Source organism: Furipterus horrens, unplaced genomic scaffold (genome assembly GCF_987537825.1).
Source record: "Furipterus horrens unplaced genomic scaffold, mFurHor1.1.pri manual_scaffold_11, whole genome shotgun sequence".
NCBI lineage: Eukaryota > Metazoa > Chordata > Mammalia > Chiroptera > Furipteridae > Furipterus > Furipterus horrens.
Window position 1 is genome coordinate 2,679,259 of NW_028327181.1, and position 27,960 is coordinate 2,707,218.

The window sequence follows — 27,960 nt, forward strand, 5'->3', positions numbered from 1 at the left end:
AATCACATGCAATTCAAATCTCGGTGTTCATAAGTGAAGTGTTATTGGAACGCAGTCATGTGCCTCCTCGTGGGGGTTGTCTCCGGCTGTCGAGAACAACAGCGTTGAGCAGGTGGGAGACCGTAGGGCCTGCAGAGCCTGAAATCTTTACTCTCTGATCATTCGACAGGAGAGGCTTTGCTAGTTCCTGGTCAGCCGTAAGGAGTACTGTGAAAAAACATAGCTGAAGATTAACAACCTGGGGAGTGGACCTCTGCTCCAAACTCGGCATCGTAGCTGTGAAGTATGGCTTTACCGTCCTGTCCGGAGCAGACGCCACGTGGGAGTCGCTAACGGTGATGCTTCCCCAACGGGGTGCCTGGGTGTCAGACTTTAGGGTCAGTCCGTCTACTTAACTAGTTTCTTAGATTAATGGTGTCCAAACTTACAGTCACCATTTCCAATGAAAAAAAAAAAAAAACCAACATTCCTGGGCATAGCTTCACTGTTATTTGCCAAGTTATTTGTACGTTTTGTGTGTGCTACTGTGCTAATATATACACAGGAAATCCCACAAAACAGAATTCTAATATTCCCTCCTATGAGTCACCCTTCTTATCACTCGGGCAGCAGGTGCACCCACCTTTGGAGCACCCCCAGAATGTTGCCCAGGGATGGAGACAGTGCCAAAGCCTTCGTGGGCTGGTGTATTTTATTACAGAACATGGCATGTGTGTTGTCTGTCTGCCTTCTTGTGGTGGTAAGAGTTTCAAGAATCTTGGAGCCCCATCCCATCAAACCTCTCTGTTCCTACAGATTCAGCTGAGGTCCAGGGAGGTCACACAAGTCATCTGAGGCCTAATGAGAGGTTAACGGTGGGTCCTGAGCTACAGTGTGCTGACTTCTTCCTCTGGACCTAAGCCTTCTGCCTCCTTCATTCTTCTACTCTGCTCCCTGGCCTCTGGCAGGCTCCTCCAGGAAATGCTCATTAAACTAATAAGGAACCATTCCAGATCATTCTAAAACCACTCGTTCTACCCTGGCTGGTGTGGTTCAGTGGGTTGGAGCATCATCCCATAAACCGAAAGGTCATGGGTTCAAATTCTGGTCAGGGTACATCATACTGACGGTGAAACACTAAAATCTTGCCCCTGAAAGATCAAAGACAAGGACCCTGCTCTTGCTACTTCTATCCAACATTGTCTTGGAAGGTGCAGCCAAGAAAGAGGTATAAAAGCCCTCTCATTTGGAAAGGAAAAAGTAACACTATTTGCAGGTGACATGATCTTACATCTAGAAAACTCCAAAGAATCACATACGCACACAAAAATAAGTGAGTTCCAGAAAGCTGCGGGCCACAAGGCAATATGCTAAATTCCGATGTGTTTCTCGACACCAGCAACGAACAATCCGAACATCAAGAAAACAATTTCATTTACAGTGGCATCAGAGATAATGAAATACTTAGGAGTAAATTTAACCAAAAGAGTTCAAGACTTGCACACTGGAAACTCTAAATCATTGCTGAAGAAATAAAGACCTATATAAATGGAAAGACATTCTTTGTTCGTGGATTGAAAGACAATGTTGCAATAAGACAGTTCCCTAAATTGATACACAGATTTAACGCAAGCCCTATCAAAATCCGAACTGCTTTTTTTAGTTGGGCAAAAGAAAGCAAGCAGGATCCTAAAACTCGCATGGACGTGTGCGGGACCCAGAAGAGCTAAAACAATCTTGAGAAAGAAAAACAGAATTGTAGCGCTCATGCGCTCTCCGTTCAAAGCTTATTACTACAAAGCCAGTCACCAAAGCGGTGTGGTCCTGGCACCAGCAGAGACAGAGATCGGTCAGTGGACTAGACTCGAACTGAGCCCAGGAACAGACCCTCATATTGATCATCAATTGATTTTCAATAAGGGTGTTCTAACCATTTAAGGGAGAAAGAATAGTCTTGTCACTAGAAGGGCCAGGATGACGGGACCGTCACATGCAGAGCATGACTCTGGGCCCACCTCGCGCCACACACAAATATTAGCTAAGAACAGATCGGAGACCTGAACGTAGGAACAAAAACTATAAAAATGCCTCTACAAGAACACAGGTGAAAACCTTAATGACCTTGGATTAGATAACGATACCAAAAGCAGAGCAAATCAAAGAAAAAACAAATATTGGACTTCATGAAAATTGGAAGCTTGTGTCTGTTGAAGTACCTGGTCAAGAAAATGAAAAGACTGCCTGAAGAATGGGAGAAACTGTTTGCAAATTATATATCTGAGAAGGGACCAGTATCCTGGAAAAAAAAAAAAAAAATATATATATATATATATATATATAAATTCAATTAAAAACAGGCAAAGACTTGGAATAGAGAGTTCTCCAAAGAATACAGACAAATGACCATTAAATACATGAAAAGATGCTCAACATCACTACTCACTAGGAAAAGTCAAGTCAAACCCAGGAAATGCTAGGTCACACCCACTAGGATGCCTAAAAAAGTCAGATCATAGCAAGTGTGAAGATAGGGATAAGTGGGACCCCTCCCCACGGCTGGTGGGCGGGAGCACCGCGGGGCAGCCACTGCGGAAAGCCGTGCGGTGCTTCCCCCAGAAGTGACCCATACGGTCACTGAATTCTCAGCAGTGCCGTTGCTCCTGCATATGTACCCAGAGGCATGGGAAGCAGACGTTCACAGAAAAGCTTGCACACAGGTGTTGACAGCCGCCCTACGTATGCTAGCCAAAAAGGGGACACAATCCCATATCCTCCGCTGGGAATGGGTCCCTCTCCCCCGTGGAATATTACTCACCCACGAATAGCAGAGAGGCGAAGTGCTGGTACATGCTGCAACATGGATGACCCTTGACGACATGGTGCTGTGTGAGTGAAGCCAGGCACAGTTACATATTGTGTCATTCCGCTCACGTGACACGTCCTAGACAGAGAGCCGAGTGGCCGATGCCTAAAGCTAGGGGTAGTGGGGAAGGGGCAGCGACTGCCGTGGGGCACGGAGTCTCTCTTTGGGGTGACAGCTGTGTTCTAGAATTAGGTGGCGGTGGTGCTGGCACAATTCTGTGAACACAGCGGAAACCACGACCGCCGTAGATGTACTAGGACAGGGCGAGTTTTATGCTCAGGGAATTGTATCTCAGTTTTTAAAAAAGGATAAAATATTTCCCCGTGATGGTCAGGACTTCAAGTGAGGGGCCGGCGCCCTGGTAAAAACGCACCCACACGCAAAGGGAAGCGCCCAGACGTCTGTGGAGGGCCCGGGCGGCCCCTGCCATCTGGAGGCCGGCCCAGCTCCGGGCGCGCGGCCGCTCCCGGTGGCGGAGGCCGCGTCCCTGCCGCCGGGCCGCCCTATGAGCCCGCAGCTTGTAGCCTCCGCCGGCGCCGTCCAATAGGAAGGCCGCCAGCTCGGGGGGCTCGCGAGCGCAGGAAACGTGGCGGGTCGGAATCCAGATCCCCTCGGGGTGTCAGATCCGCGCTGGGGTCTGAAGACGTCACAGAATAGGAATCATGTAAAGCCTCTGAGTGTCTTTGTAGTCATGACATATTGAAAACGCGGTGTTCCTGGATACATTGTGTTAAAACGCATCAAAGATTCGCTTCCCCAGTTCCTTACTTTCTAAAACGTGACCAAGGAAAAAGGGGAAATAACGCTGCGGCTCGGAGTGTATTTTCGAGGGACAGCGCTGCAGTTCTTTTGAGTATTGGGGCCTGGGGGCGGGGCTCGGAGGTGTCAATTTGTTTATGAAATAAAATCTCCCCGGGCATCCTTGGCTGAACAAGCCTGGAGCTGACCCCCCGGGGTTGCTGGCTGAGCTGGGGAAGGGGTGTCACCTGCACGCCCGGGGGGCACCCCTTTCCTCTTGGCGGGAGGAGAACCTTCCTCACTAGATCCAGATGTGTCTGAATATGTGTGACTAATTTAGAAATTTGCAAGCCACGGAGACTAAAAAGGGCGGAAAGGGTGGCCGTCCTGGGCAGGCTGGTGAGCTTTACCGTTGAAGCAGAACTCCAAGAAAGAGTACCTCCAAAGTCTTCGTCGCCTCATCCCAGACACACCTGGGGGGCACGTTGCAGTCAGACCTTAGGACGAGGTTGAGGTCGGTCCAAAAATTATCAGGTGAACTCCAGGAAGGAGCAACTTGCCAGGTTCATTCTTGTACCCTGGGCGCCTGGAATAGTGTCCGGCACACAGTAGGTGCTTCTTAACCATTTGAATGAGTTAAGACGCAGTTCCCGGAACGCCAGGGTGAATTCTCCGGAGGGGGGGGGGCGGGGCGGGGAATTCCTCTGGCTTTTGTCGGTCTCAGAGGAGTCGCAGGCCCCCAAAGGGTTAAAAACCACTTCCTACAGACAGGGACGTGAAATTTATTTGAAATCAATGTCAAGAATTGGTGGTTCTGATCCTGGGGGATAGCCAGACCTCGGCGTCTGGAAGGATCTACGTGCTTAAAAATATCATTCGCCACCATTTTCTCCAGGTAATTTTCCATCCCTGCCCCCACAGGCAAGGGGACAAAAAAAGTAATTCTGAAATCCGACCTTGCTCGGAAGCACACACGCCCCAAACGAAGCAGCAAAAGAGGAAATCTCCCGGCGCGGGAAGCGAAGGAGAAGAAAGGGACCCACGCGGGCCGCGCGCGACGCCGGGACCCCAGCCCCCCAAACTTTGCCAAGTTGCGGGCGCCGCGCGCGCGGGGAGGCGCGGGGCGCGGCCGCGGGCGGAGCCGCCCCCTGACGCCGGGCCGCCCCCTCCCGGCCCGGGCCGGCCTCGCTGGCGCGGCTCAAAGTTTGCGCCCGCCGATGTATGGGTGATATACTGCGGCGGTGCCAGGGCGACGGACGGCCATATTTGCCGGCGCGGCCCGAGCCGCCAGCGACGAAAAGTGCGCGGGGGCTCGGCGGGCGCTCGGAGGGGCGCACGGACGCCGGGCCCGCCTCTCCGCTGCCCGGCCTCGCCGCCGCCGCCGCCTCGCGGGCCGGGCCCCGCTGCGCCCCGCGCGCCCCGCCGCTCGGGGGGATGTCTTACAAACCGAACTTGGCCGCGCACATGCCCGCCGCCTCCCTCAATGCCGGTGAGTGCGCCCCGCCGGCCGCGCGCGCCGCGCCCCAAGTGCCGCCAAGTTGGGGTCCCGCGTGTCTGGCCGGAGCTCCTGGGGGCCCGCGAGGACGGCGGCGACAGGCACAGGGTCCCGGCCCGGGGCAGCGCGGCGGCCGCCGCCGCCATGATTCCAGCGCCCGCGCTGCCAAAGTTGGCGGGTGCGCCCCGCGCGGCCCCGGGCCTCGGGCCCGGGCTGGGCCGGGGCGCCGGCGGCCGCCGCGGTCCCCCCCACGCCAGCCGGCGAGGGCTCGCGGGGAGCGCGGCGGGCGAGGGCGGGGGAGGCTTCCTCGGCTCCTTTTTCCTCCGGCTTTTGGGCGGCTCGGCGAGGGCCCCTGCCGGCGGTAGTGGGGAGCAGCCGGGCCGCGCCGGGAGCGGGGTGCCGGGCGCGGGGTCCGCGCCGCCGGGGTCGGAGGAGCGGGGGTGCAGACCGGGGCCGGGGCGGGGGCGGACTGCAGGGGCGCACGTGTACGAGGCCAGCCCAGCCTGGGGGCGACAGCAGCATGCCAGTTGCAGCCGCCCGGGAGGGCGCGGGGTTGCTGGGTGTGGACGGGGGTCACCCGCGGTGCTGGGGACTCAATGAGCAGTGGGGGCTCAGCCTGGCGAGTGGGAGCAGGGGTCCTCAGAACAGGGCAGGCGGGGGTCCCCTGTGGCGTGCGCCGAGTGAAAGAAGTTGGGGAGGACCCGGGGCCTGTGAGTGCCTGCAGGAGAGGGGGTGGGGGGTGGGGGCATGTGCGCCGGTCTCCGCGTGTCAGAGTCCCCAGACCTAGACCTAGATCCTCACCCAGACAAGCAGGGAGGAGCCGTCCTCTTCCCTCCCTGAGGCTGGAGCCAGGCAGTCCCAGGCAACTCCTCCAGAAGTTGTCAGGCAGCTTTAGGCTGCGCCCGGGGTCTCGCCCTAGGGACCGAAGGGGACAGGTGGGGTGTGTGAGTGTGAACTTATGGGCTTCGTTGTTGACCGGCTTTGTCCTCTCACCAGGGTCCTTTCCTTTAGACACTTGGCTGGAAACAGGGTTACCAAAAAGCCAGGCGCATGGGTGGGGGGAGGGGGCAGAAGTCTCCGGGCGGGCGGAGGGATTGGTCCTGCTGGTCAGAAATGCCACGCTGGCAGTTGGCTGCCAGTCTGGGCCTCGTCTCCAGATGTTGACTCCTTAACTCCAAAAATCTGAAGAGGGACCCAAAAAACCAGTGCATGTACATGTGTATACATATGTATTGAACTTTTGGTTACAGGTTTGGGGATAAGAAAGGGTTAAGATTGAAGGTGTGTGTGTGTGGGGGGGTAGTTGAATTGATCAAAGGTGGGCCCTGAGCCCCGAGAGCTAACAAGTATTTTCTCAGCTGTTCTCACCTGCCCTGGGGTCTGCAAGCCTGAAAGAGAGGCTCTGTGGCCCAGGTGGCATGTCTGCCTCCCTCGCACATCTGTCATCCTTGGTGTGGGAGGGGTGAGTGAGGGTCTTACACCAGCCGGGACAGGCGGGGAGTCTCAGGCGGCCCTGGGTGGCGGAGGCAGGGGCTCTAAACTGAGGCCTTAGGACCAAGGTCACGGAGTGAGGGGCAGCCACTCAGGACCCCGCAGCCCTGCTCTGGGCTGGCCGGCACCTGTGCACAGGTTTCTTTCTTTCTTCTGTGGGGAAATCCAGAAGTGCAGAGGGCCCCGGGTCTGGGGCGTTTGGGTGGGGGCTGCCCCTGCCCAGGGGACCCCTTTAGGAAGCCCCATCTCCCCCTGCCATTTGCATCCAAGATGGACTCTCGCTGCCGCTCCTCTGGCCTCCTTGTCATCATCTCTCACGCCCTCCAGCCCTGCCTCCTGCGCACGGGCTGCCAAGCCGCGGCCTGGCCGGCGGTGGCAGTGGTGGAGTTAGACAAAGCCCCCCCCGCCCGCCCGCGCGCCTGAAAGCACCCCCCCCCCCCAACACCAGGCGCCCCAAGTGGCGGGAAGGCCGCCAGCTCCCCAGGCCCAGGCCGCTCTTTGTCTGGCGTGGGGGCGGGGAGCTGCGCCCGGCCCCCGGAGCTGCTGGCCTCTGCCAACCCCTCCCTCCGCGCGGCCTCCCTGGGCCCCGCACACTGTGCGCATTGTCTGCGACGCTCTGCTCGGGGACGGAGACGCGGTGCTCGCGCCCAGTCCGGTTCTCTCCCGGGCCTCGTGCGGCCAGCATTGGGCATGAATGGAGCTTGGGGCCCCTGCCAACTCTCCAGGGCCGCACCCCCTCCCAACACAAAGTAAGGATGGCACTGACACACAGCCGGGGCCACCTGCCCTGAGCCGGCTCCTGGCCCCTCCCCCTACCGATTACACCCAGGCAGTTTCTCAGTCCTTCTCCCTCTCCCTCAGCCCCCAAGACCTAGCCGAGAGCCTTCATTCCTGCGTTCTGCTGGGGACCGCCGCCTCTCACAGGTGGGGAAGCGGAGGCCCGGAGAGGGAAGGGAGTGTGTGAGGCCACACAGCCTGCTGTGGCCCAGCGGCCGGCTCCCAGGCGAGGCCCTCCCTTCCCTGTAGGAGAGGAGACGGGGTAGGGAGGCAGAAACCCAGTGAAAACAGCAACGAGGAAGAGGAGGGCAGGAGAATGCGTGGGAGTTGCCAGCCCACCTCTGCAGGGAGCTGAGATCTTACAGATGCCCTGAAGAGCTGTGAACGATCCAGCCACCCACCAGGCGGAGCCCAGCATTCAGTATCCTGGCCTCCTAGAGAGGTGTCATGATGTGCTGCGGTCGGTATTGGAACCCAGTTCTGGGGCTGCAAAGCCACAGCCACCCAGACCACACTCCTGGCCCACATCAGAAAGTTCAGGGGACTGGGGTTTGGCGGACATGAGGGGAGCTCAGGGGCAGCCACCCCGCGCCCGCTCCTGCGCTCTGGTGCGTCCTCAGCGGCCTTGGACAGAGCCCGCGATGTGCTGGTGCTTCTCCCCGTCCCGAGCACCAGGCCCCGCAGCCATTCTCCCCACTTGAGAGGCTCAGCGCTGTGCCCAGTTACCCGCTTGGAGGTGGCAGTATCCATGTTTCCCAACTGGGCATCCCAGGCTTGAGCATAACCCTGGTCCCCAGTGGGTAAATCTAGGGTGGGCCTGAGACTGAGAGAACAGAGCTGTCCCCAGCTCCTGCACGGAGAGACAGGCCTCGGGGTGTTAGCCTCTTCCGTGCTGTGTGGCCTGGAGCTGCGCGCGCCCTCTCTGGTCGGCCCCTCTGCAGCGAGGAGCCCCGGGGACCTCTCGGGCCTCTTCCAGCTCCACCAGCCTCCCTCCTCCCTGCCCCTCCCCTCGCGCACACCAGATGAGCAGCTGGTCGCTCTGGCCGGCCTGGCACCAGCTGTCCCTCCCTGGGGCCAGGTCTGCAGAGTCTGCTGCCTGCGTGAGAGAGAGGCCGTTTGGCTCTGCGGGCGGCAGGCGGGCAGCTGCCGAAGGCGGGCCAGGCGAATTCTCCATGGTTACTGCTGTTTGTGAACCTGCAGGACATCCTTCCCTCTTTGGGCCACTCGGACGCCATGACGGGTCTGCGCGCCTGCAGCGCCTGAGCTGGGGCCGGGAAACTCCCTGCCGAGGCCCCCTCCTCCCGCTCGGGGGACTCCATTCGAGCTGGGCCCTCGCCTCATGCGCTCCCTCGCTGCTGAGGGACAGTGTCTCCGAGTGTTGCAGTCTGGGGCTGCAAGTCATCTGGGTGTAAGGCTGTCCAGAGTCCTGTCCTCTCTTTGGGGAGGGGGTGACGGGCACAGCGGGGGAGGGGCTTGTCTCAGACACACAGAGGCCCTGGTGTGCTCCAGATCCCTGATCGGTGTCCACTGCACCGGTCCCCAGCCAAGGCTGTGTCTCAGGTCCGCAGACCCTTCCCAGTCTCCCTGACCACGTGGTCCAGCAGAGGTCCGGGTCCACAGGAAGCCGTAGCCCAGGGGTGGGGCAGCCTGGGGAGCAGGTGGGCTCTCGTGGCAGCGATGTGGCTCCGTCTCAGCCTCCGGGGAGCAGGACCCAGGAGAAGGGACCGGCGGGGATTAGGCTGAGAACAGCCGCGAGCTTCATCTTCGGTAGCGATGCTGACCGCAGGGATGGGACGGGGTCTGCGATGGATTGGTGATGTCTGCCGCGGTGGCGGGTGTGAGCGCAGTGGCCTGTTAGTTACAGTCTACTCTCAGTTGTCCGGGCCAAGCGTCAGCCAAGGCCAAGCTAGAGGACAGAAGCAGGGATCTCCGTCCTGTTGGTGGCATGAGTCCGGGGCGGGGGGACGGTTGCAGAATCCAGAACCCTCACCCCAGGTCCCACTGGCCAAGGCGACTCCTGATTCCTCTCTCCTCCCCGCAGCTGGGAGCGTCCACCCGCCCTCCACCAGCATGGCAGCGTCCTCACAGTACCGCCAGCTGCTGAGTGACTACGGGCCCCCGTCTCTGGGCTACACCCAGGTATGGCATGGGGGTGGCGAGCAGTGGGAGGGGCTCCGGGGGTGGCCTGAGCACTGAGGGGACATGTCTCCCACCCTCCGGGAGGGCAGGGGAGGGACAAAGGAGTGGAGATGGTGGAATGGAAGAGTCATCTGAGCTTCCTCAAGCCAAGGCCCTGGCTGGACCTGAGGCATCAGAACAGAGGGGTGGCAAGGTGTCTCATGGGGACAGCAAGAGCTAGGACAAGGGTCAGAGGACCCAAGGAAGGATGGAAGATCCGAGAGCTTCAGTTCCTGTTGAGGGGGCCACCCTGGTGGATCTTGTGTGTGATTCCTGGGGAAGAAAGACCTGACCTTGACTCTGGATCTGAGCTGGGACGGAGGGGGGAGGAGCAGGACAGAGGAGGCTGGGCCCGTGTTCTGACGGAGTCCATGCCTTTCATGAGGGGTCAGTGGCCCCTGAGCGAGGCTGCTTGGGTTTATACCTGGGTCTGCCACTTAGGAGACTGTGACCCCCCACGTGGCATCCTTGCCGAGACTTGGCTTTCTCACTGTCACCTGGGGTCACCGGGGTGGTAGGAGCAGCATGATCCATGGCGGCACCTGCCAGGGAAACGCCCGTGGAGACCCACGGTTGCCAACTGCAAGATTCTCTCCCGTGCTCGGAACACGCCACGTTCTGAGGTCGCCACGGCGCTGTCCTCCGTGGCGAGGTGGCGGCTCCCAGGCCATGCCCCGCCGGGCCCTCCTGTCCCAGGAGGAGAAGCAGGCGCGGGCCCGGGAGCGGGACCGCCTAAAGAAGCGGCGGCGGCGGGAGGATGGGGTGAAGCGCAGCCTGGAGAGGGAGCGCAACGCCCTGGCCATGCGGCGGTGGCGGAAGCAGCGGAAGGGGCCGTGCGGGGCCGAGAGGAGGCGCCGGCAGGAGGTCCCGGAGCTGGACCCGGAGAGGAGGAAGGAGCTCGAGGCCCCGCAGCAGAGGCGGCAGAGGAGGAGGGAGGAGCAGGCAAGGGCCTCAAGGAGGGAAAGGGCAGCTGTGGGAGCCGGAGGAGCAGGAGGAGGAGGAGGAGGAGGAGGAGCAGGAGAAGGAAGAGCAGGAGGAGCAGGAAGAGGAGGAGGGGGACGAGGAGGAGGAGGAAGAGCAGCAGGAAGAGCGGCAGGAGGGGGAAGCAGAGAGGCCCTTGGGGAACAGCCCCAAGGTTGGGTGCCTGCTCGGGGCCATTAGTGGGATCTCGAGATGGGGTGCCCTGCTGGTGGGGAAGGGTGGGCGTGCGTCCGCATGGCCCGGGGTGACTTGGCGTCCTGCTGGCCCCAGGCATGGCCTCCCTGTTGTCCGTGCGCCATGCACCCTCAGCCCGTGGGCTGGCCTTGCCCCTCCCCCCGGTTCCTCGGGAATTCCTGGTGAGGCCTTTCCTGTCGGGACAGGGCCCTGAGATGGCTGGGTGGGTTCCTGGAGTGTGAGGACAGCAGAGGGCCACCTGCTCGTGCTGCAGCTGTCCCTCCGGGGGGTGTGCCTGGCTGCGCTGCCCGTCCCCCTCGGCCTTGCCTCGCTGCCGCAGGCGTGTGAGAGCCCCGACCGAGGCCCTGGAGTCAGGTTGGGGTGCACCCTGCACTCCGTCGGAACCCTGGCCTTTCCTTTCCTTTCTTTTTTAAAACATCATGATTGTATTTCAGTCCACAACTTCTTACAACTAGAAAGTCAGACAGCAGAGTGAAATAACAGGACCGCGATATTTCATCTGCAACGCATGCAGACGGGGTAACGCTTTGGTCACCCCGAGCCCTTCCCTCCGGCCCCAGGGAGCCGGGAGCAGCCAGGCGCCTCAGAGCAAGTATGCGGAGTTGCTGGTCATCATCGAGGAGCTGGGGAAGGAGATCCGGCCCACGTACGCCGGCAGCAAGAGCGCGATGGAGCGGCTCAAACGGGGTGCGTCTGCCGTGAGCGGTCTCCTCGCGGGCTCGTTGGAGGGGGGGCGTCCCTCAGCCGCAGGGGCTCCCGGTGTCACAGTCACCGTCTGATGTGGAGGCGTCAGGCAGGGACGAGTGGCCTTGGGATGTGATGGGCAGGGGCTTGGCGTCACTTGGGTTCCGAGGGGGCTGCGAAGGGGGGCCGCTGCACCCGTGGGTGTTGCCCACGCCGCCCTGGGTGCCACCAGAGGGTCTCCTGGCTTTAAAGAGGGATCTTGGAAGCTCTGCCTCCTGCCTGCTCTGCTCCGGTGGCCACCACGGGGCCCATGGTGGCGGTGGCGGGGGTTGGGGTCTGTCCTAGCCTGAAGTGGGACAGCAGGAACGCCTCGAAGTTCTTTTACGATGGGAGGGGCGGTATCAGAAACAGTGACTCACAGGGAGACGTGGCCGGCCAGCTCATGTCAGACGGACGGGCAGTAGTTCGCTGCCCTGCGAAGTGAAAGGGGAAGTGAGGCAGGGATCTGTGTTCCGGGGGTGGCCGTTCAGAGCGTGGCGGCCTCTGCGCCGGTTTAATCTCAGAAGGGATTTGCGGTTCTTAAAGAGCTAGAGAAGCAGCTTTGGAGGACAAGGAGAGAAGAACGTTCTTGGGTCGTGAACCGGGGGCTGCAGTCAAGGCCGTGACCCCAGGGACGGGCGAGGCCGGCCGAGGACGGGCTCCTGCGAGCTGAGGCTTGTCTGGCATGTAGGAACCTGTGAGACCGGCTGCAGAGCTGGGCTGGGCACAGAGAGGCTCGGGCAGGGGACCGGCCGCTGGAGGCTGGGACCGAGCGGCTCGGGGGGACGTGGAGCTTAGCCCGATCCGCCCTGGAGCAGGTGGGCATCTGTCATCCAGACCATGTTGGAGTCAGAGAGGACAAGGCAGCGCTGGGGACCGGTGTGCTGGTTACCTGGACGGAAGCCCCTGGGGAGATGCCGGAGCCCAGAGTCTCACATGCAGTCTGCAGTTACCCCGAACTGCTGGTTGGGTCAGCGCGTGGACATACCTAGCAAGCACTCTGGGGCACAGCCCTGGGGAGCAGCCGGTCCTGACCAGGAGCCATGCCTGCGCTACCCAAGTCTGCATGGCAGGGCGGACAGGACCACCCAGGGTGCAAGGGGGTCAGGCGCGTGGTCGGTAGGGTGGCACACCACAGCCAGGGAGCTAAACATGGCCTTCGTGCTTTTTAATGGGAGGATGTGATCTTGGGACTCCCCAGCCGTGTCCCTAGATAAAGACTGGCTGGAAGCAGGCCACACCCGTTGCTTATGGAACGTCTACGGCTGCTTCCCCGCGACAAGGGCGGAGTTGAGGAGTCGAGCCAGTGGCTCTGTGGCCTGCAAAGCCTAAGACACGTGCGGCCTGGCCCTTCCCAGAAAGCGCCTTCTGAAGCTCCGAGGGAGGTCTGGGAGGCGTAGGTGCCTGAGGCACTTGGGGACGTCATTCCCGTTGCCCCCTGGGAGTTTGTCTCTCCGGAGTAGATTCTTAGTGTCTAGTGAAACGAGGTCAGTATTTCATGAAGTTCATTAAAGGCAAAAACAAACAAACCAGCTGGGGAGAGGAAAGACGGGGACAGTAACGAACAGAGGGCCGGGCCAGGCGCCCGGGGCAGGCACGTCACAGCGGGCCGGGGCGGACCGGGACTGAGCAGCAGAGGGCCGGCCGCGCGCAGGCTGCCTGGCGTTGCCAAGACCTTTGTGGAATTTAGAAGCAGCCAGAGGGAAGCAATGGCGTGGAGGGGTGGGGTCGCCGGAGCGAGTCAGGCCCAGTCCCCCCGCCGTCTGGTTGCGGGGTACGGCGGTGCAGTCACGTGTTGAAGGAAGGGCTTGCTGGCTGTCCCTTTGAGTGCGGCAGGGCGGTTTCAGGGAGACCCAGAGCGGGTGCTAGGAGGGGAGGAGGGCTTTGAGAGGTGGGATGGGGTGTCGGTGCCTTTCGAACCGCATGGAGGCTCTGGTGGTGTGTCCCTGGGTCCTGAGCTCCTTTCCAGTGTGAGGGTCTTCTGGCTGGTTGTGAAAGGGACTCCTCCCTCTCTCTTCCACAATGGGGTCGGCAGGAGGGTTTGCAGCCTCCGCTTCCTCTCTTGCAGGCATCATCCACGCGAGAGGCCTGGTCCGGGAGTGCTTGGCTGAAACCGAGCGGAACGCCAGGTCCTAGCCGCCCGTCCCCGTGGAAGGCTTTCCCCTCCGAGAAGTTCCAGCCCATCTCCCCTGTTCAGATGAAACATGTGTTCAAATGGTAACAGTTTGGTTGCTCCTCCCTGCGCCCCTCCTGTGGTTCATTAGGCTCTGGACCTCCAGTCGCTAAGATGGAGACCAGATTTTGCAGCGGGCTGGGGTTTACATATTAGTTAGGAACTACCCAGGGTGTTTTGATTTGTTTTGTTAAAGCATTGATTGAAAAGACGCGTCGGTCACCTGTCTCACAGCAAACTAGTTTGCCTCCAAGATCCCAGTGTCTCTCTTTGGAATACGTTTGTTTCTCAGACCGTTCTTTCTCTGCACCAGCTAACGCGGCTCCGAGGGCTTCGTTTTTAGTGCGTAGTGCGTCCCGGCTGCGGCCCGCTCAGCAGCCGGTCCCCGTGTGCCGTCCCGTATAGATTCTGCTCAATGTCACTTCTTTTTGCTTAAGCAGTTGCATGACTGTTAGTGCTTTGAAGTCCGTTTTTAAAACGAACAAGTTATAAATACAGAAGGAAGAGCAACCTCCCAAGCCTCGCCTAACCGGGAACCCCTGCCGTTTTTCCTACGCCCGTATGTAGACTTCAGTTCTGCCTTTCCTGTGAGCTGATCCGAAACATCTGGAAGAAAATGACTAACACTGTTTGCATCTTTGTATGTATTTATTACTTGATGTAATAAAGCTTATTTTCATTAACAATTGGTATTAAGATGTGGGTTCCTTGAATCGAGTGGTATTTCACCGAACGGCGCCCCCAGGAGAGGGGGCAGAGACCCGTCGTAGGTGGGTGGGCTTTCCCGCCTGGCCAGAGTGTCCCGTGTGCTGATGAGCTCAGCATGTGAGGAGTGGGTTTGCTGCGTCACGAGGCAGGGACACAGTGACAGGGTGTTGTGGTGCCCGTCAACGGCCGCGGGCGTAAGTGGACGCCAGAAAAGAACGCGAGAGCGGAGGTGGGAGCAGTTCCTGGCTTTGCCCTTTGCCCCCCCGCCCCCCGCCCCCATCTGCACAGTTAGGGCCCCTCGGTGTTCAGGAGCTTGCTGTGTGGGCCTCTCCGGACGCCACGGGAAGCTGTTTCCTACAACGTGGCCCTGAGGTCAAGCTGGCCACTGGTCTGGGACTCCCCAGGAGATTCCTGGCTCCGGGGCCCGGCAGCCCCGGGCGGTGCTGGGGCTGGTGAGAAGCAGAGGGAGGTAGTCTTTACCGTCGTCACCCATGGGATGAGCAGTCGCTTTGGCGGGGGTGGGGCAGTTTGGCAGGCGTGAGGCAGTCCCAGCCATGGCGCATCTACGCCGCAGGGATGGGCTGAGAGGGCTTGTCTGCGTCTCTGTCATGCACACGACAGGGAACTCCAAAAGGTGCAAGAAAGGAGACAGAAACGGAAGCTGCTGTCCCTCCTGTCCACAGCTTTCCCACACTTACCAGCTTCTTGTGCACGGGGCTCGGCCCGGCGGCCCTCTGGGACGGGAGCTGGAGCGGGGAAGGGCCCCCATGCCGCCAGGGGGCTCGAGCCTCGTGCGAAACCCTTAGCCTCTGACTGGGTCACACTCAGGTGACAAGAGCTGTAACTGGCTGCCTTCAAGGTCAACTTCTTCGGATGCAGAAATGAGAGAGGCCCTGTGTCAGACAGTGGCTTTCCCCCCTCACGGGGTTCCCCCTATTTGTCTCAGATGTGAACGTGCGAAGTGTCCTAACAAGCCAGGCCAGGAACCTCACCCCAACAACTTGGGGCGAATGATGGTGATGGTATTGAGCGAATTCACAAACACATCAGGTGTCTGCAACCTTGTCTCTTATAAGTCGACTTGCAAATCGACACGCAGGGCATGGTACACGGATGTCCACATCAGAGGTTACGTGGTCACGTGGTCTCACCAGCTGATGGGGTGACTCACACACCAACCTGGAAGTCTTTGCTGTCTCGTTTTCTTCTATCCTCTTAGCCTGGCCTTAAGCTAACTGGCATCTAAGGACCCCTGAGCGGTGACCTCCCAGCAGGTGGCAAGGTGGCCCTAAAGGCTACTAATATTTATCTCAATTTCACAGTTCTCCATGAAAATGAACCTTAATAATCATCACACTTAAAAATACATTTTTTATTTCTGAATAAAATAAGATACAGTCACGCAAATGTGCAGCTTAAAAAACAAGGCGACCTGCTCATTACTGCCCAGGTCAAGAATAGAACCGGCGGCCACCCCGGCAGCCCTCAGTGACAACCCCTTTCTGCTGCCGGCGTCGCCACGGTCCTTCTCCAGCAGCGACGTCCTTGTGTTTTATTCCCCGAGTGCGGCTGGATGCGCCCAGGTCAGCTGCTGTTTGGAAGAACTTGACGTCTTTCCCATCTGTCGCGACGATCGCTTTGGCAGCCCCACACCAGTGCAGGCGGCGGCCGCCCCACGCTGCTCCGGGGCCGCGCTGGCAGGCTCCTTCAGTCGCAGCCTCCTGGTCTTGCTCCGTGGACATTTTTACTCGACTCCCAGAGTTCTTTCAGCCGTTTCTTCTTTTCCAGGGTTTCCTTGGCTCTTTTCTTCCTTTCTTGCTTTTTCTTCTCTGCATCCCGTTTTTCTCTGTAGGCCAGACTGTTCTCACCGTTGTAGAAAATGTCCACTTTCTGTTGCAGGATTTCCCGAGCTATCTTTCTGTTCTGGTCGACGGATCTTGTCTGATGGCACTGTAGGAGAGAAAGTTTGTGACGTAAGGACCACAGGCTGTGCTGGCCAGGACCCCGAGCCACAGACTCAGCCTCGTCACTACAGGGGGGACGGGCCCGGGGGCAAGGCCACTGTCAAGAACCCCAGCGAGTGAGCGACAGAAGGAAAGCCGCGTCCTCCTGCCTCTGCTCGGCCTCTGCCCTGTCCCATGGGCTGTGGCTTTCAGGGGGGCTGCTTCCTAGTCAGGAGGGCAGCTCTGTTCTGCGGCAGTGGTGGCCTTTAAATGACTTAAAGTCCCAGGATAATTCTGAAAATGTCACCTGGCACGTCCAGGGACGAGCACTCTGGGCCTGAAGGTCAAGTCCTGTCTGAAGGAGGAACACAGGCCCTATTGTGGGTCCCCCACAGCCCCGGGTGTCGGGGGCAGGCGCCTTCCTCACAGCCCGTGGGTAAAAGGGGACGTCCGTGTGAGAGACAGAACGTGCTCCCAGCACGTTCTATAAAACAGGCGAAAACAAAATTTAGGTCAGGCTGCGGACTTTTTCCTGTCGCTCATGAATGACACTTTTTCCAGGAGGAAGAGAGAAGTGGCTGAGGCTGTAGGGGACGTGCCCGTGGCCTGGAGAGCCGGCGTGGGAGAGGTTAGGAACGCGGGCTACGGTCTGGCCAAGGCTGGCGGGCCCGGGGCCCGCTCCTTCCCCTCCCCGGGCCTCGCGCTCCTGTCTGTCCCTTGTGGTGAAGAGGACAATGGGCTTGTGGGGACTGAGGGTCACCGTGCACAGCGTGGCTCAGGAGCCTGCCTTGCCCTTTCGGGCCCTCTGGCGATACAGGGTGGGCGGGGAGTCCCATGGCAGAGCACAGGGGACATGGGAGGGAGCTGGGGACACAGGAGAGAACTGGGGACATGGGAGAGAATGGGGGACACAGGAGAGAACGGGGGACACGGGAGGGAGCGGGGGACACAGGAGGGAGCAGGCCACCATCTCTGAGGCTCAGGACGTGCTGACCGCGGGGGAGGCCCTGACCAGAGCGTGGTTTCGCCCCACAGATGCCTCTGACAGGCACGGCGCCTGGCACGCTCTCAGCGCGGAAATGGCATGTCTCCGTGACCTCATGCTCAGAAGCGCAGGCGCCGCAACGTTTACCAGAGGGGACGGAGGGACACAGAGGGCGCGCCAGTCCTGGTTCATCAGCCCAGCCACTGAGCGCCGAGGCTGCCGGCCGACGCCGGGCCTGCTTGCTGCCCAGGTCAGGGGGGCGGCACGGGCCGGCTCCGGGGGGCCTGAGGCTCTGCCTCGGAGGGGAACGGGGTGGGCAGGGCCCCCCAGTGAGCGCAGACCCCTCCCCAGGCTTCTCCCGCTACCTTGACGACCAGCCCCGAGGGCACGTGCTTCAGCACCACGCAGTTGCTGGTCTTGTTCGTCGCCTGGCCCCCTGGACCGTGGCCTTTCACGAACTGCTCCTCAAGTTCAGCCTCATCCAGGGAGAGCGGGGCAGGGTGGTCCTTCTTGCCTGCCGCCTGGACGGGAGCGACCCCTGCTCCTGGGGACAACAGGGCTGCCCGTGGGCATCCCCATGGCCCAGGGCACATCCTGGCCAGTGGGGTGGGGAAGCGAAGCAAGCCTGAGGTGCCCATGGCCGGGGGGCTCTGCCAGTGGAGGACCTGCAGCAGCGGACGAAAGGGACGGCCTGTCAGGAGGAGGCGCCTTCCCCAGCCCCACTGCAGCGTGCAGGACACCTGCGACCAGCCAGCGCCGGCGGTGACCACGCTCCCCTGAGGGAGGGCTGACGCCAGCGAGGACGGTTAGTCGGCCGGACACGCCTGTCCCCGGCCGGCGTCGGCTGCCGTCCTAGCGACACGTGCCCTGCCAGCTGGAAAACATTTCCTCGCCACAGACCGAAAATACCTTCAGAGCACCCAGAGGTGCTGTTTTCTCAGGAAAGAGAGGTTTTGAGTGTGAAATTCTCAAGATCAGGGTGTAATTTGGTAAAGAAGTATTAAATGGCACATGAAGCAAAAATCGGGACCCGAGTCGGGTGGCGTCAGACGGTGGAGAACCTCTGGAACGCCAACGTCATGCCGACAGGACGTGAGTGCCCGTCCTGGCGACTCTGCACGTGCACCGGGACAGCGCTCAGCACACGCGGCACCGACTGTTCACCACGGGCACTGACCTCTGCCCCTTGGATTGTCACATAAAAAATGACAACGGCCGTCCAGTGGGGATGAAGCAAAACTTGTCCCTGTGTTTCTGTCAGAGCGGCAGAAAGCATGTTATTGGTGCGCTGCGGAGTTTTAGTGGTTAGGTCACGTGCGCCGTGAGGTGAGAGAGGTCGACACGCGCTGGCCTGTGTCATAGCTGAGCGCACACAGCCCGACACAGTAAATGTCACCATCAGTCAGTGTCACGACTGTTGTTCTCCAGCGTTCCCGGTTTCCTGGGTTTGAACAGGAACATGTTCCGTCAGACGCGCTGCCTACATGACCCAGCGGGCCCGCGTGTGTCGCCAGAGCTCCTAAACCAGCCGACTCTTATCGAGGTGCCTGGTGGGTTCAAAGGGCCACGTGAGGCATTTGGTGAGCCTGAGCCACACGCAGTGACAGAGCTAGACTGTCCCCATGCAGCGCAGTCTAGTCAGAGGAAACGGTCAAAAAGAGCGCGGTTATTTCGCAATAAGATTTAAACAAGCTCTCGGGACAGCAGGGCCGGCCTGGCGCGGGGGCGAGGGAGCGGCACGAGAGTAGCAGCCGCGAGGACCTGGGGGACCCGCAGGCCCCTCCTCTGTCGCGGGCCAGGGAGGCCGCAGGACCGGAAAGGGGCTACTGCCTCAAAGACCTACATGCGAGAAGGGGTGAGTCATGACCTTGGGCCGCTTTTCTCATCGGGGAACGGACGGGTGAAGAGGCCCTTCTCTGCCCGTCCCAGACCGGCTTCCAGCTCAAGGAAGTGTTCTGGAAAGGGTTTCCGGCGATGCCTCTGAAGGCGTAAGGCTGGTTTTGAGCAGCATCCCCGTCCCCGGTGGAGTATGGGGACTGGGATTGTGCCACTTGGTTGTGCTTCTTGATGGACGATCCTGTGGGCCCCAGCAGCAGATGCCGCTCTTTTCAGCGGCCTGTGCAGCTCCCAGCAGCTTTGTCTACCATTTGAAACCTCGTCACTTCCAGCTGTGGGCAGCTGGTCTCTCGCAGAGCACCAGGGGCCACCGAGCCAGCTTCCTGGGCCCAAAGTGACCAAACATCCTCCCAGTGACTTCCCAGGTCCGCTCTCGGCTCCCTGGCCTGCCGCCCGCTGTCCTTTCTGACCATTGACACCCCCTGGGCCCCCACGGATCTCTAGGTCAGCCCCGAGGAAGCTAATGCAGACATGCTACCAGGGGGCTTCCTTGTAAACGCGGGCATTTTCTGTGATTCTCAATGCAAGGGCCTTCGCCATCAGGACAGCGGGCGCTGGGACATGGCCACTGTCCGAGTGACGACACAGCCGTCTCCCTCTGCCTCCCCCATGCCCAAGGAAGTCAGACACTCGTTTCCAGGTCTGGGACTGGCACGGGGTCTGACCTTGCGCCTCCTCCGTCCAAGGCCAGCGCTCAGTGTGTCGGCAGCCCCAGCGGGTGCTAATGGCGGCGGTGTGGTCGGGCGTCCGTGGCTGTGAGGACACAGGCTTAGACACAGCGCGCGCCCTGCAAACGCCACATTGGAAACTGCCTTTGTTTATTGTGTGTGAAATATTCCAGAAGTATCCTCAGAAAAAAAAGGTCCGCGATAAACCGAGGCCCCTTCCGTGAGGTCAGTACGACAAAGAACGCCCTTCCCTGCGAAGCGCTGCGTGAGGGAGGCCGGCCGTGCCCAGGGCCCCTCCCCCTCCCTTCTGCTGTCCGACCACAGACAAAGCTCCTGTGTGTGCCAGACGGCGCCCAGCCCCTGGAGGGGACTCGTCTCTCCCGGGGCTCCTCTGCCTTTAGGTAGGAAATCCGACCAGGCAGGACAGCCCCAGGGTCCAGCCCAGTGACAAAGAAAGGAAGCAGGTCTGAGACAGGGCGGGGAGGGGGCGCTTTCACCGGCTGCTTTGTCATCAGCCCAGTGTGTTTCCCGTCTCTGCCTCTGTCCTAGTTCAGAGCTGACGCGCACACTGGAAGGTCTGCCACCCACCTGGCACACAGGCAGGTCCCCAGTGCTCAGTGACTGGCTGCTCTGTGTCACGGCCAATTCCAACAGCCAATCGGACGACTCTGAGTACTTTCAGTGTCTCCTGGAGCTTTGGCTCTCCGCCAATGATGCGAAAAATGACAAACACACCCGTGGTTCCGCTTCCCCGGAGCCCGGAGAAGACGCGGGCTGGGTTTCAGTTTTCGTGATACCTGCAGGGCAACCTGAAGTCTTTGGGGAACAAGAAAGGCATCTGAAATTAGAGCTCATCGTGACATTAAAAAGGAAAAAAGGGGCCCAGAGTGGCAGTAAGGGGAAACCAGCAGTGGGACTGCTCCGCTCTGATTCCTTTCTGGGAGCGCAGGCCCCATTCAGGCCCGGCTGCCCGGCTTCCTGTGGGCTCCGCGTCCGCGGCGCGGCTTCTGGGCTCCTGGCAGCTTAGGTTCCAGCCTCGCATTGTCCGAGTCCGTCCCCACTCGGGCAAGTTAGAGGTGGCAGGTGGCAGACCTTTACGAAGGGAGTGTTGATCCGGGCAATGCTACACTCAGCGTCTGCCACGAGCCAGGTCTGGGCCCCGGGGAGCCCACGGAGCCTGGAGCACGAGAGGGAAGTAAAGATGTAAGCGTGACCCAGGTCACAGACGGGACCGGACGGCCTGCTCCGCAGCTGTGGTTCTCAGACCTCCCTACGGGCCCCAGTCACCTGAGGGCCTGGGATGGGGACTCGGGCCCTGCTTCTGTCAGGTGCCTCCCCTCCAGACCTGGGTCCGGCCGGCATCCCTTCTCGGGCTTCCACACACACCCCAGACTGAGACGGGCATCTGGGGGCACAGATGTCACACAGCTGTGACTGGAGCAAGCAGTCACCCATTTAAACCAGGCAGGGAGGTGAGGCTGGCGCCGCGGGCAGCCCGAGGGCTCTGGAGTGCGCAGAGGGGCCGGTGCCTCTCCTGTGTGTGTCTGAGCGAGGAAGGGGATTTGAATCTATTTTCAGGCAGGGCCAGCCTTCCTGTCTCTGGACTCACCTTCTGGATGTCATCTGCCTAAAACTCCCTGTTGAATTATTTTCAGGAAGAGAAGAGTATAGTTCCTCTTAGCCACCACTTGCCTGGCATGTCACCTTGCAGAAATGCCATCAAGACCAACCGCAGGAACAGTGCAGAGCAGGTGAACAGAAGTGGGGAGCTTTCGGAAAGATGGTGGCTTTCAGGCTGTCGCCATGCCATGCCCCGCGGGCAGACACAGCCCTGGGGGATCTCGTTAGATCAGATGCTGGGGCACCAGGGCCTGGGATGCTGCATTTCTAACCAGCTCCCAGGGGAGGCTGTGGCTGCCAGTCCAGGAGCCACACTCCGCGGGCCCCAGCGCAGGGCCCTGAGCAGCGCCCTTAGGGCCGTCCGTGGCCGGGTCAGAGCCCGGGCCCACACCGGCACAGACTGAGGGAGGAGCTGGGCGGAGGGCGGTGGGCGAAAACACGCAGCGGAGACAGCAACGTGAATATTGATCTGAGCTAACAGAGGGCAACATGGTAACAAGGGGACTAGGAAACGGGGTCAGCTGAAGAAAGGACACCCAAACACTGGTTTCTGTAGCCGTGATGTCCTAGAACAGTTTGTCGGAGACAAAGAGAATGCAAGCCACGTGTGAAATTCCAAATTTTCTAGTAGTCGCATTAAAAATTGTAAACTTAGCTGGTGCGGCTCAGTGGACTGAATGCCGGCCCGTGAACCAAAGGGTGCCGGTTTGATTCCAAGTCAGGGCACAGGCCTGGGTTGCTGGCCAGGTCCCCAGGTGGGGGCACATGAGAGGCAGCCATACACTGATGCTTCTCTCCCTCTCTTTCTCGCTCCCTTCCCCTCCCTCTAAAAATAAATAAATAATATCTTAAAAAAATAAAAGTAGTAAAAACGAGGGAAAAAATAGTAAAACAAACTGATGAAATTAATTTTCCTATATGTAATCAATGTAAAAACTATCGCTATTTTTATCATTTATTTACCGTTTCCCCAGACCCCCCCGTTCAGCCTCGGCTGCCACGACTGGACGGACAGAAAGCACGAGGACCTGGAACCTTAGCAGCAGCGGCAACTGCTCCAGGCCTGTCAAACAGGTGCATCTGTGAAGTTATTTTTCACATGTATGCAAACTCCGGAGTGTGTTCACGCTCCCAACACAGTCAGGCTGGACTAGCCACGCGTGCTCGTGGCTGTGGCACTGGACACAGTAGCTGTGGGGTCCTGCTGCCCAGAGCGGCCGCAAGAGCTCCGCCCGGGAGCTGGTCAGGGAAGAAGAGCCTCAGGCCCTGCCCCAGGCCCAGGGCAGAACCCGTGTCAGCGCGGCCCCCCGAGGCACTTCCCCGGGTGGGAGAAGCTCTGTACTAGGACCCAGGGATGAGCAGGCTCTCCCGCCTGCTGGGACGGACCGGTAAGAGCTGTGGCTTCTGACCTTTACGGTGTCCAGGAAGCCGAGACCGGAAGCCTGGAGTGCCGCCCGCTGCTTAGCCTCCCTTCCCCTCCCCGTGCGGAGGGCACAGGCCAGGGCTCGGAACGCCGTCCTGATCCGCGTGGAGGGCCAGACAGTGAGCGGAGCAGAGGGGGTCGCGGCCCCGAAAGGCAAACTGCCCAGCCGAGGGCAGCAGACGCGAAGGGAGGGGAGGTTTTCTGAGAAACGCCTAGGAACAGTTCGTGTTTCAGAAGTGTGTCCTCGCGCTCCCCAGAGAACCCGAGGGACAACAGCCTCCCACGGCCGGCTCCTCCTGTTCCCGTGCCTGAGATCCTCCCCGAGGGGAACACCTCCCCCGACGGAAGCGCGGGGCCTGTGGCCCCTGTCCCCGCGGACCCTGTCCCGGCCCCGGCGCGGGGTTTGGACCGAGGATAAAGCGTCTTTCACGCACAGGAAGTGTTTAGAGAATCCTTCCTCCGAGAAGACAAGCATGAGGGATTGAGCAGGAAATGCACGGCTACCTTGGATTTGGGGGGGAACGAGGAAGAGGAGACTGCTCTGGGTCAGACTAAATTTAAGAGGCTTATTGCTGCACAGTCCAAGGGACAGCTGACGCGGTAGACACAGAGAAGAGCGTTCAGTTCATACAGTAACAACACCCCATTCAGGTTTTTTTAAAACAAGACCCTGACTCCGCAGGGAATGACGCCTGTCCTATCTGCGGCACCCACCAGGGACTATAACGTACCACCTACACGACTAAAATCAGAACTACGTGAGAGAGCAGCAAGAACTACACTCTACATTCTTCCCTAAGTCTCCCGGCCTCTACAGCCGGAAAGATGCCTCGTGTTAGTTCCCAAAGCACTTCCAAACACGGGCGGACGTGACACACAGAAAGCGACGCCCACGCCCACGTGCGTTATTTCAGAAAGACTTATCCAGGAAGCGCAGCAGCTCGTCCATTTGTTTAAATGAAACTGATCCTCTCCACGGCGTGTTTCTTTACCTTCCTCAGCATCTCCAGCTGTGTTCTTCCCCCAGCTCCTTGCATTTCCCCCAACTTTCTCTTTTTGACGCTTCCTCTCATTTTTGGTCCCTGAAAGGCCATGTTGCTTTGTCGTCAGCCTGACCTGCGTCCATGTTGCGACCCACCACGTGTCTCTGGCCACTTGTCTGTAGAATGGAGGTCATACCACCGAGGGTGGGAAAAAACCATACGTATTGCCAGAAACGTAAGGCAGTTAGCTCTCTGGACCCCTGCACCACGAGGCTCGGGAACCTCTCACATGCTGCGTACTGTGGTCTCACCCACAAACCCACTGTGCGCACGGGCTGGTTCATGGGCTGTAGTTCCAGAGCTCAGGGTGAAAGGGCTTCCGAACCATGACCTGATGATGATTCCACTTGGTAGGGTCCCATTTAAGAAGCACCTGGAAACCTTGACATTACCAACTGTTTGTGCTTGGTGAGGTCACAATCGCAGCTTGTGACAGGAGCCAAGGAGAAAATGATGCCGTCGAGAAAAAGTGTGACTCCCCAGCAGGTTCAGATGGAAAACTGAAAACCACCTTCATCAAACAAGTCCTGGTTTAAACAGGGATCTTTAGGAACTAACTAATATAGTAAGAAAAATCAGGCAGGTCAGGAAAGGCAGAAAATTTCATATTTAAGTGTATACCTGATCATTTCCTTCCATTAAAATGAAATCTTCTACTTATTGATTTTAGAGAGCGTGGGGAGGGGAGAAACATAGATTTATTCCACTTCTTCATGCATTCACTGGTTGATTCTTGTGTGTGCCCTGACCGGGGATCAAACCTGCAACCTTGGCATATCGGGATAACGCTCTAACCAACTAAGCTACCTGGTCAGGGCTCCTGTATTTAATGGTTAAACTATAGCTTTAAAGTTTTGCAATTCCTCATCTTTGGCTGTGGAGCACTGCTCCCCCAGATGGCAAATTGTATCTAAATATCAGTGACACAAAGTAACACCCTGGTTAACAGATACAAAGTTTCTCAAGCCAAGAGCAGCCACTATTTCTGAATGGCCTAACCTTATCCCAACTGATGTGAAAGATCTCCACCGTAAAGCTGTCAACCTCAAGACCAAGACAAACGAGATACTTGAGCAATTTCGTGCTGTAATAAAACGCTACGGCAATCATACCCTCACAAGGCCATAAACGTAGTGTAAAGTCTCCAGGACGGGGGCAGGTTTCGTTTAGAGGAACAGCCATACTTAATACATTTACTGGAATTTCTGAAGCTTTCTGCGTGTTTTCTGGAATCATAAATAACTACTATGGACTTGAAAAACTACCTTTGTAGCTGTTTATAAAGCTTTGAAAATGGTATTTCTCATGTCTAGTCCAATTAGTCAAATGACACGGATTTTAAAAAAATATTTAGATCCCACCAAAGAGCTTAAGATAAGTTAGGACCATCAAAACGTTGCATGACATCAACCGGTTAACCAGGGAACTGGGTGAGTCAGAATACTAGCTCCTGCCGGCTTATTATGAAGACATTAATAGCTACAAAAGTCCCCTAAAATCGCACTGCCGAAACCAAAACAAAGAAACACCCTCCAACGAAGAAGAGTCCGTCTGATTTTGTAGCCAAGGCGCCGACACATCTGCCTCCGGGTGAGAACACGACTCAGTCCCGCTGCCCGCGGGCGGGGCCGGGGGGCGGGGCCTCGTGGTTCCCTCGACAGGAAGCACCGCGTCCCCCGGCGCCGAATTCTGCGACTGCGAGTCTCCACCGTCTCAAAGCATCGACTTTGTGAGCAACTGAACCTCGTGATAAAACTGCGCGGGTGTCCTGCGGGGATACGGAATGTGTTCACTGCGAACGGCCATGTACCGACAAAAATAGCGTGACCTTGGTTATAGGTGGATCGGGCGCTAAGTGACAGGCAGAGCGGGAAGGAACTTGAAGGTGAACTCGTTTGAAGAATGGGGACCGCGGAGAGCAAATGAGCCGCGCTGGGGGCGCACGCGGAGGGACGCGGGACCCCCGCCGTCCTCCGGCAGGCCTGGCACGAGCGATGCAGACGCCGACCGCGCGCCAGGCCTGAGTCCAGCCCGCTGCGGGCTGAGCGCGCCAGGCGGCTCCGCGGAGCGCGTCGATGAGGATCGTCCCATTTGGCCGCAGCCTCGGTGGGAGCCGCTTCCCCCAGGGCCGTGGCTTTCCCTCCCCCACTCCAGCCCCGAAAGAGCCCCAGGGCCGACCCCTGGCAGCCGGGGGTACAGCGGGCCCCGGGGAACGGCTCAGGCGTCCGGATCGGCTTCACCTCGCCGCCAGCAGGGCCTCCGAGCAAAGCGGGCCGCGCAGCTCAGGGGCTCAAACTGGGAAACGCCAGGCGTCCGGGCTCCCCAGTCTCCTCTCCAGAGCCCTTGCCTATGGGGGGCGACCGCGTGGTGCCTGGTTCCTCCGCACACACTTACCTGGCCCCGGGGCTGGCCTCCGCCCCCCGAGTTCTAGGGGGAACCCGAATCAAGGCAGAAGAGGGGTCGCAGTCACGAGCCCGAGTCTGCGCGCACGCGCACTACTCCAGCCACGGGTTCCCTCACCCGCCCGAGGCTCATTCTTCCCAACTGCGCGTGCGGGAAGCTGACGGCTCTTCCCCGCGTGACAGCTGTAGAGCTACGAGAGAGCCAATCAGACGAGAGGGTTCGACATCAGCCCCGCCCCCTCCCTGTTCCCAGGCGTCGGACCTCCCTCCGGGGGCCGCGCGCGCCGCGGCTTGGTCGTCCCCGCCCCCTTCCGAGCAGCCAATCGCAGGCTAGGCGCCGGGCGCGCGCACGCTTCCTTAAGTTTAACGGTCGCGAGAGGCCGCTCGCCCGACCCTGAATTGGATCGGCGGCCAGGTAAGCGCCCGTGCCCCTGTGGGAACTGCCGGTCTCGGGGCACAGGGGACGCGACTTAGAAGACATAGCCTTAGAGGAGTCCTGAGTGTAGTGCTGGGCGAGGACGAGGGAGGACGGCGGCCACACGGCGCACCCACCACGGCCCTCTAGCTTGTGGGGGCTCTGCCTGCAGCCGTGCGCCTTTTCTAGAGGCAGTGCCCTTGAGTGACACCCGCGCGGCCCAATCGCAGAGCGCTTCTCCCCGAGGGGCGGGGGGCTTGAGGGTTTTTTTTTTGGTTTTTTTTTTGAGGAGCCGCCTCTGCTCACTTTAGGAATCACGATTGTATGACAGCTGGGGGGACGGAGGCTCCCGTGCCGTCTGCCGTCCAGGCGACTGCGTGGGTTCTCCTTCGCCTTGTGACTTTGGCCCGAGAGCCCGTGAGCGCGACAGTGTCAGCATCTCTGACCTCCAAACCTCGAAACCATCTCTTCCGTCCCCGCCAGGCTCCCAGCAAAGCAAAACTGCGCGTTAGCGCCCCGCTCATCAGCAGGCCCCGATCCGCCGCTCGCGGGTCCCCAACTCCTTCTCCTTTCCTTCTCTTTGCTAGTGGTCGGGGCGAAAGCATCCTATTTTGTCTCCGTGAAATCTAAAAACGTCTCTGTTCTTCTCCCTATTCTCCATGAAGTTTTCCTTTAAAGAAATTGTTCTGCGTTGTATATCGGGGTCCCCCTCCCCTTTCAACCCCCCGCCTCCCGGTGGGGAGACAGCATTGCGTTTAAAGTGGGTTTCCGTCTGGGTCCACTGCGTCCGGATGACCTCACCCGGGAAAGAATAGCTGGGCGGCAGCCCCTGGTCCCTGGAGAGCGGGTGCTTGTCTGGGAGAAGAGCACGGTGATTAGAATCCGGGCACTTCCGTTGCCAGTTGGAATGTGCAGCCCCTGACGCTCTCAATACCCCGTTTGTCCCCGTTTGTCGCTGCCGATGGGCCGAAGCCCCTGGGGAGAAGTCCATTGAGTTAGGTCCGGTTACCCTTGGCGTTCACACCTGTCCCCAGGCCGCGGTTCCTTTACGGGATGATGTGGTCAGCGTTGTGCTTTGGAAAACCAGGCCCTAGGAAGTGGGAGCCCCGAGGATCCGGAATACCAGATCATTTTTCTCTTATTTCATTTCCCAAACTTTCCATTTTGTAAGCAGCGTAGGTTTCCTTTTTCCCTTGCCCTTTTTTTTGTTTAAATGCACGAAGTTCCTAAGAAGGGGGTATATTGTTAAAACCAATACGCCTGT

At 59.2% G+C, this 27,960-nt stretch overlaps 3 protein-coding genes across 4 annotated transcripts in view; 2 read left to right on the forward strand and 1 right to left on the reverse strand.

Annotated features, from left to right (window-relative positions):
* The first annotated feature begins 4,553 nt into the window (after window positions 1-4,553).
* On the forward strand, window positions 4,554-14,279 carry CDK2AP1 (cyclin dependent kinase 2 associated protein 1). Its single transcript, XM_090292760.1, has 4 exons — window positions 4,554-5,069; window positions 9,385-9,482; window positions 11,258-11,384; window positions 13,489-14,279. The coding sequence occupies exons 1-4, from the start codon at window positions 4,802-4,804 to the stop codon at window positions 13,554-13,556; spliced, it is 561 nt and encodes a 186-aa protein (XP_090148886.1). The 5' UTR covers window positions 4,554-4,801; the 3' UTR covers window positions 13,557-14,279.
* A 1,716-nt stretch (window positions 14,280-15,995) lies between these two features.
* MTRFR (mitochondrial translation release factor in rescue) lies at window positions 15,996-20,569 on the reverse strand. Of its 2 annotated transcripts, XM_090292756.1 has the most exons (4): window positions 20,382-20,569; window positions 19,791-19,912; window positions 17,595-17,894; window positions 15,996-16,251 (listed from the first exon to the last, which is right to left on the reverse strand). In XM_090292756.1, exons 3-4 carry the CDS (start codon window positions 17,865-17,867, stop codon window positions 16,009-16,011), a joined length of 516 nt encoding a protein of 171 aa, XP_090148882.1. In that variant the 5' UTR covers window positions 17,868-17,894; window positions 19,791-19,912; window positions 20,382-20,569; the 3' UTR covers window positions 15,996-16,008. The 2 variants fall into 2 exon arrangements, with proteins under 2 accessions (XP_090148882.1, XP_090148883.1); XM_090292757.1 differs by lacking the exon at window positions 19,791-19,912 and having other exon boundaries at window positions 20,382-20,469.
* A 5,997-nt stretch (window positions 20,570-26,566) lies between these two features.
* The window catches only part of MPHOSPH9 (M-phase phosphoprotein 9), a 36,100-nt gene continuing 34,706 nt past the window's right edge, over window positions 26,567-27,960 (forward strand). The window contains exon 1 of the mRNA XM_090292758.1: window positions 26,567-26,696. The gene's annotated coding sequence lies outside the window, so the exon portion shown is untranslated. The remainder of the gene's footprint in view (window positions 26,697-27,960) is intronic.

What these genes read in the sequence shown, in the direction of transcription:
- CDK2AP1 (XM_090292760.1), top strand. Translation starts at nt 4,802, where the DNA reads ATGGGTGATATACTGCGGCGGTGCCAGGGCGACGGACGGCCATATTTG. An exon ending in CGCCGCCTCCCTCAATGCCG is followed by an intron (nt 5,070 to 9,384) that starts GTGAGTGCGCCC and finishes TCCTCCCCGCAG; the next exon opens with CTGGGAGCGTCCACCCGCCC. An exon ending in GATGGAGCGGCTCAAACGGG is followed by an intron (nt 11,385 to 13,488) that starts GTGCGTCTGCCG and finishes CCTCTCTTGCAG; the next exon opens with GCATCATCCACGCGAGAGGC.
- MTRFR (XM_090292756.1), bottom strand. Translation starts at nt 17,867, where the DNA reads ATGGGCACCTCAGGCTTGCTTCGCTTCCCCACCCCACTGGCCAGGATG. An exon ending in CCTCGGGGCTGGTCGTCAAG is followed by an intron (nt 16,252 to 17,594) that starts GTAGCGGGAGAA and finishes TCTCTCCTACAG; the next exon opens with TGCCATCAGACAAGATCCGT.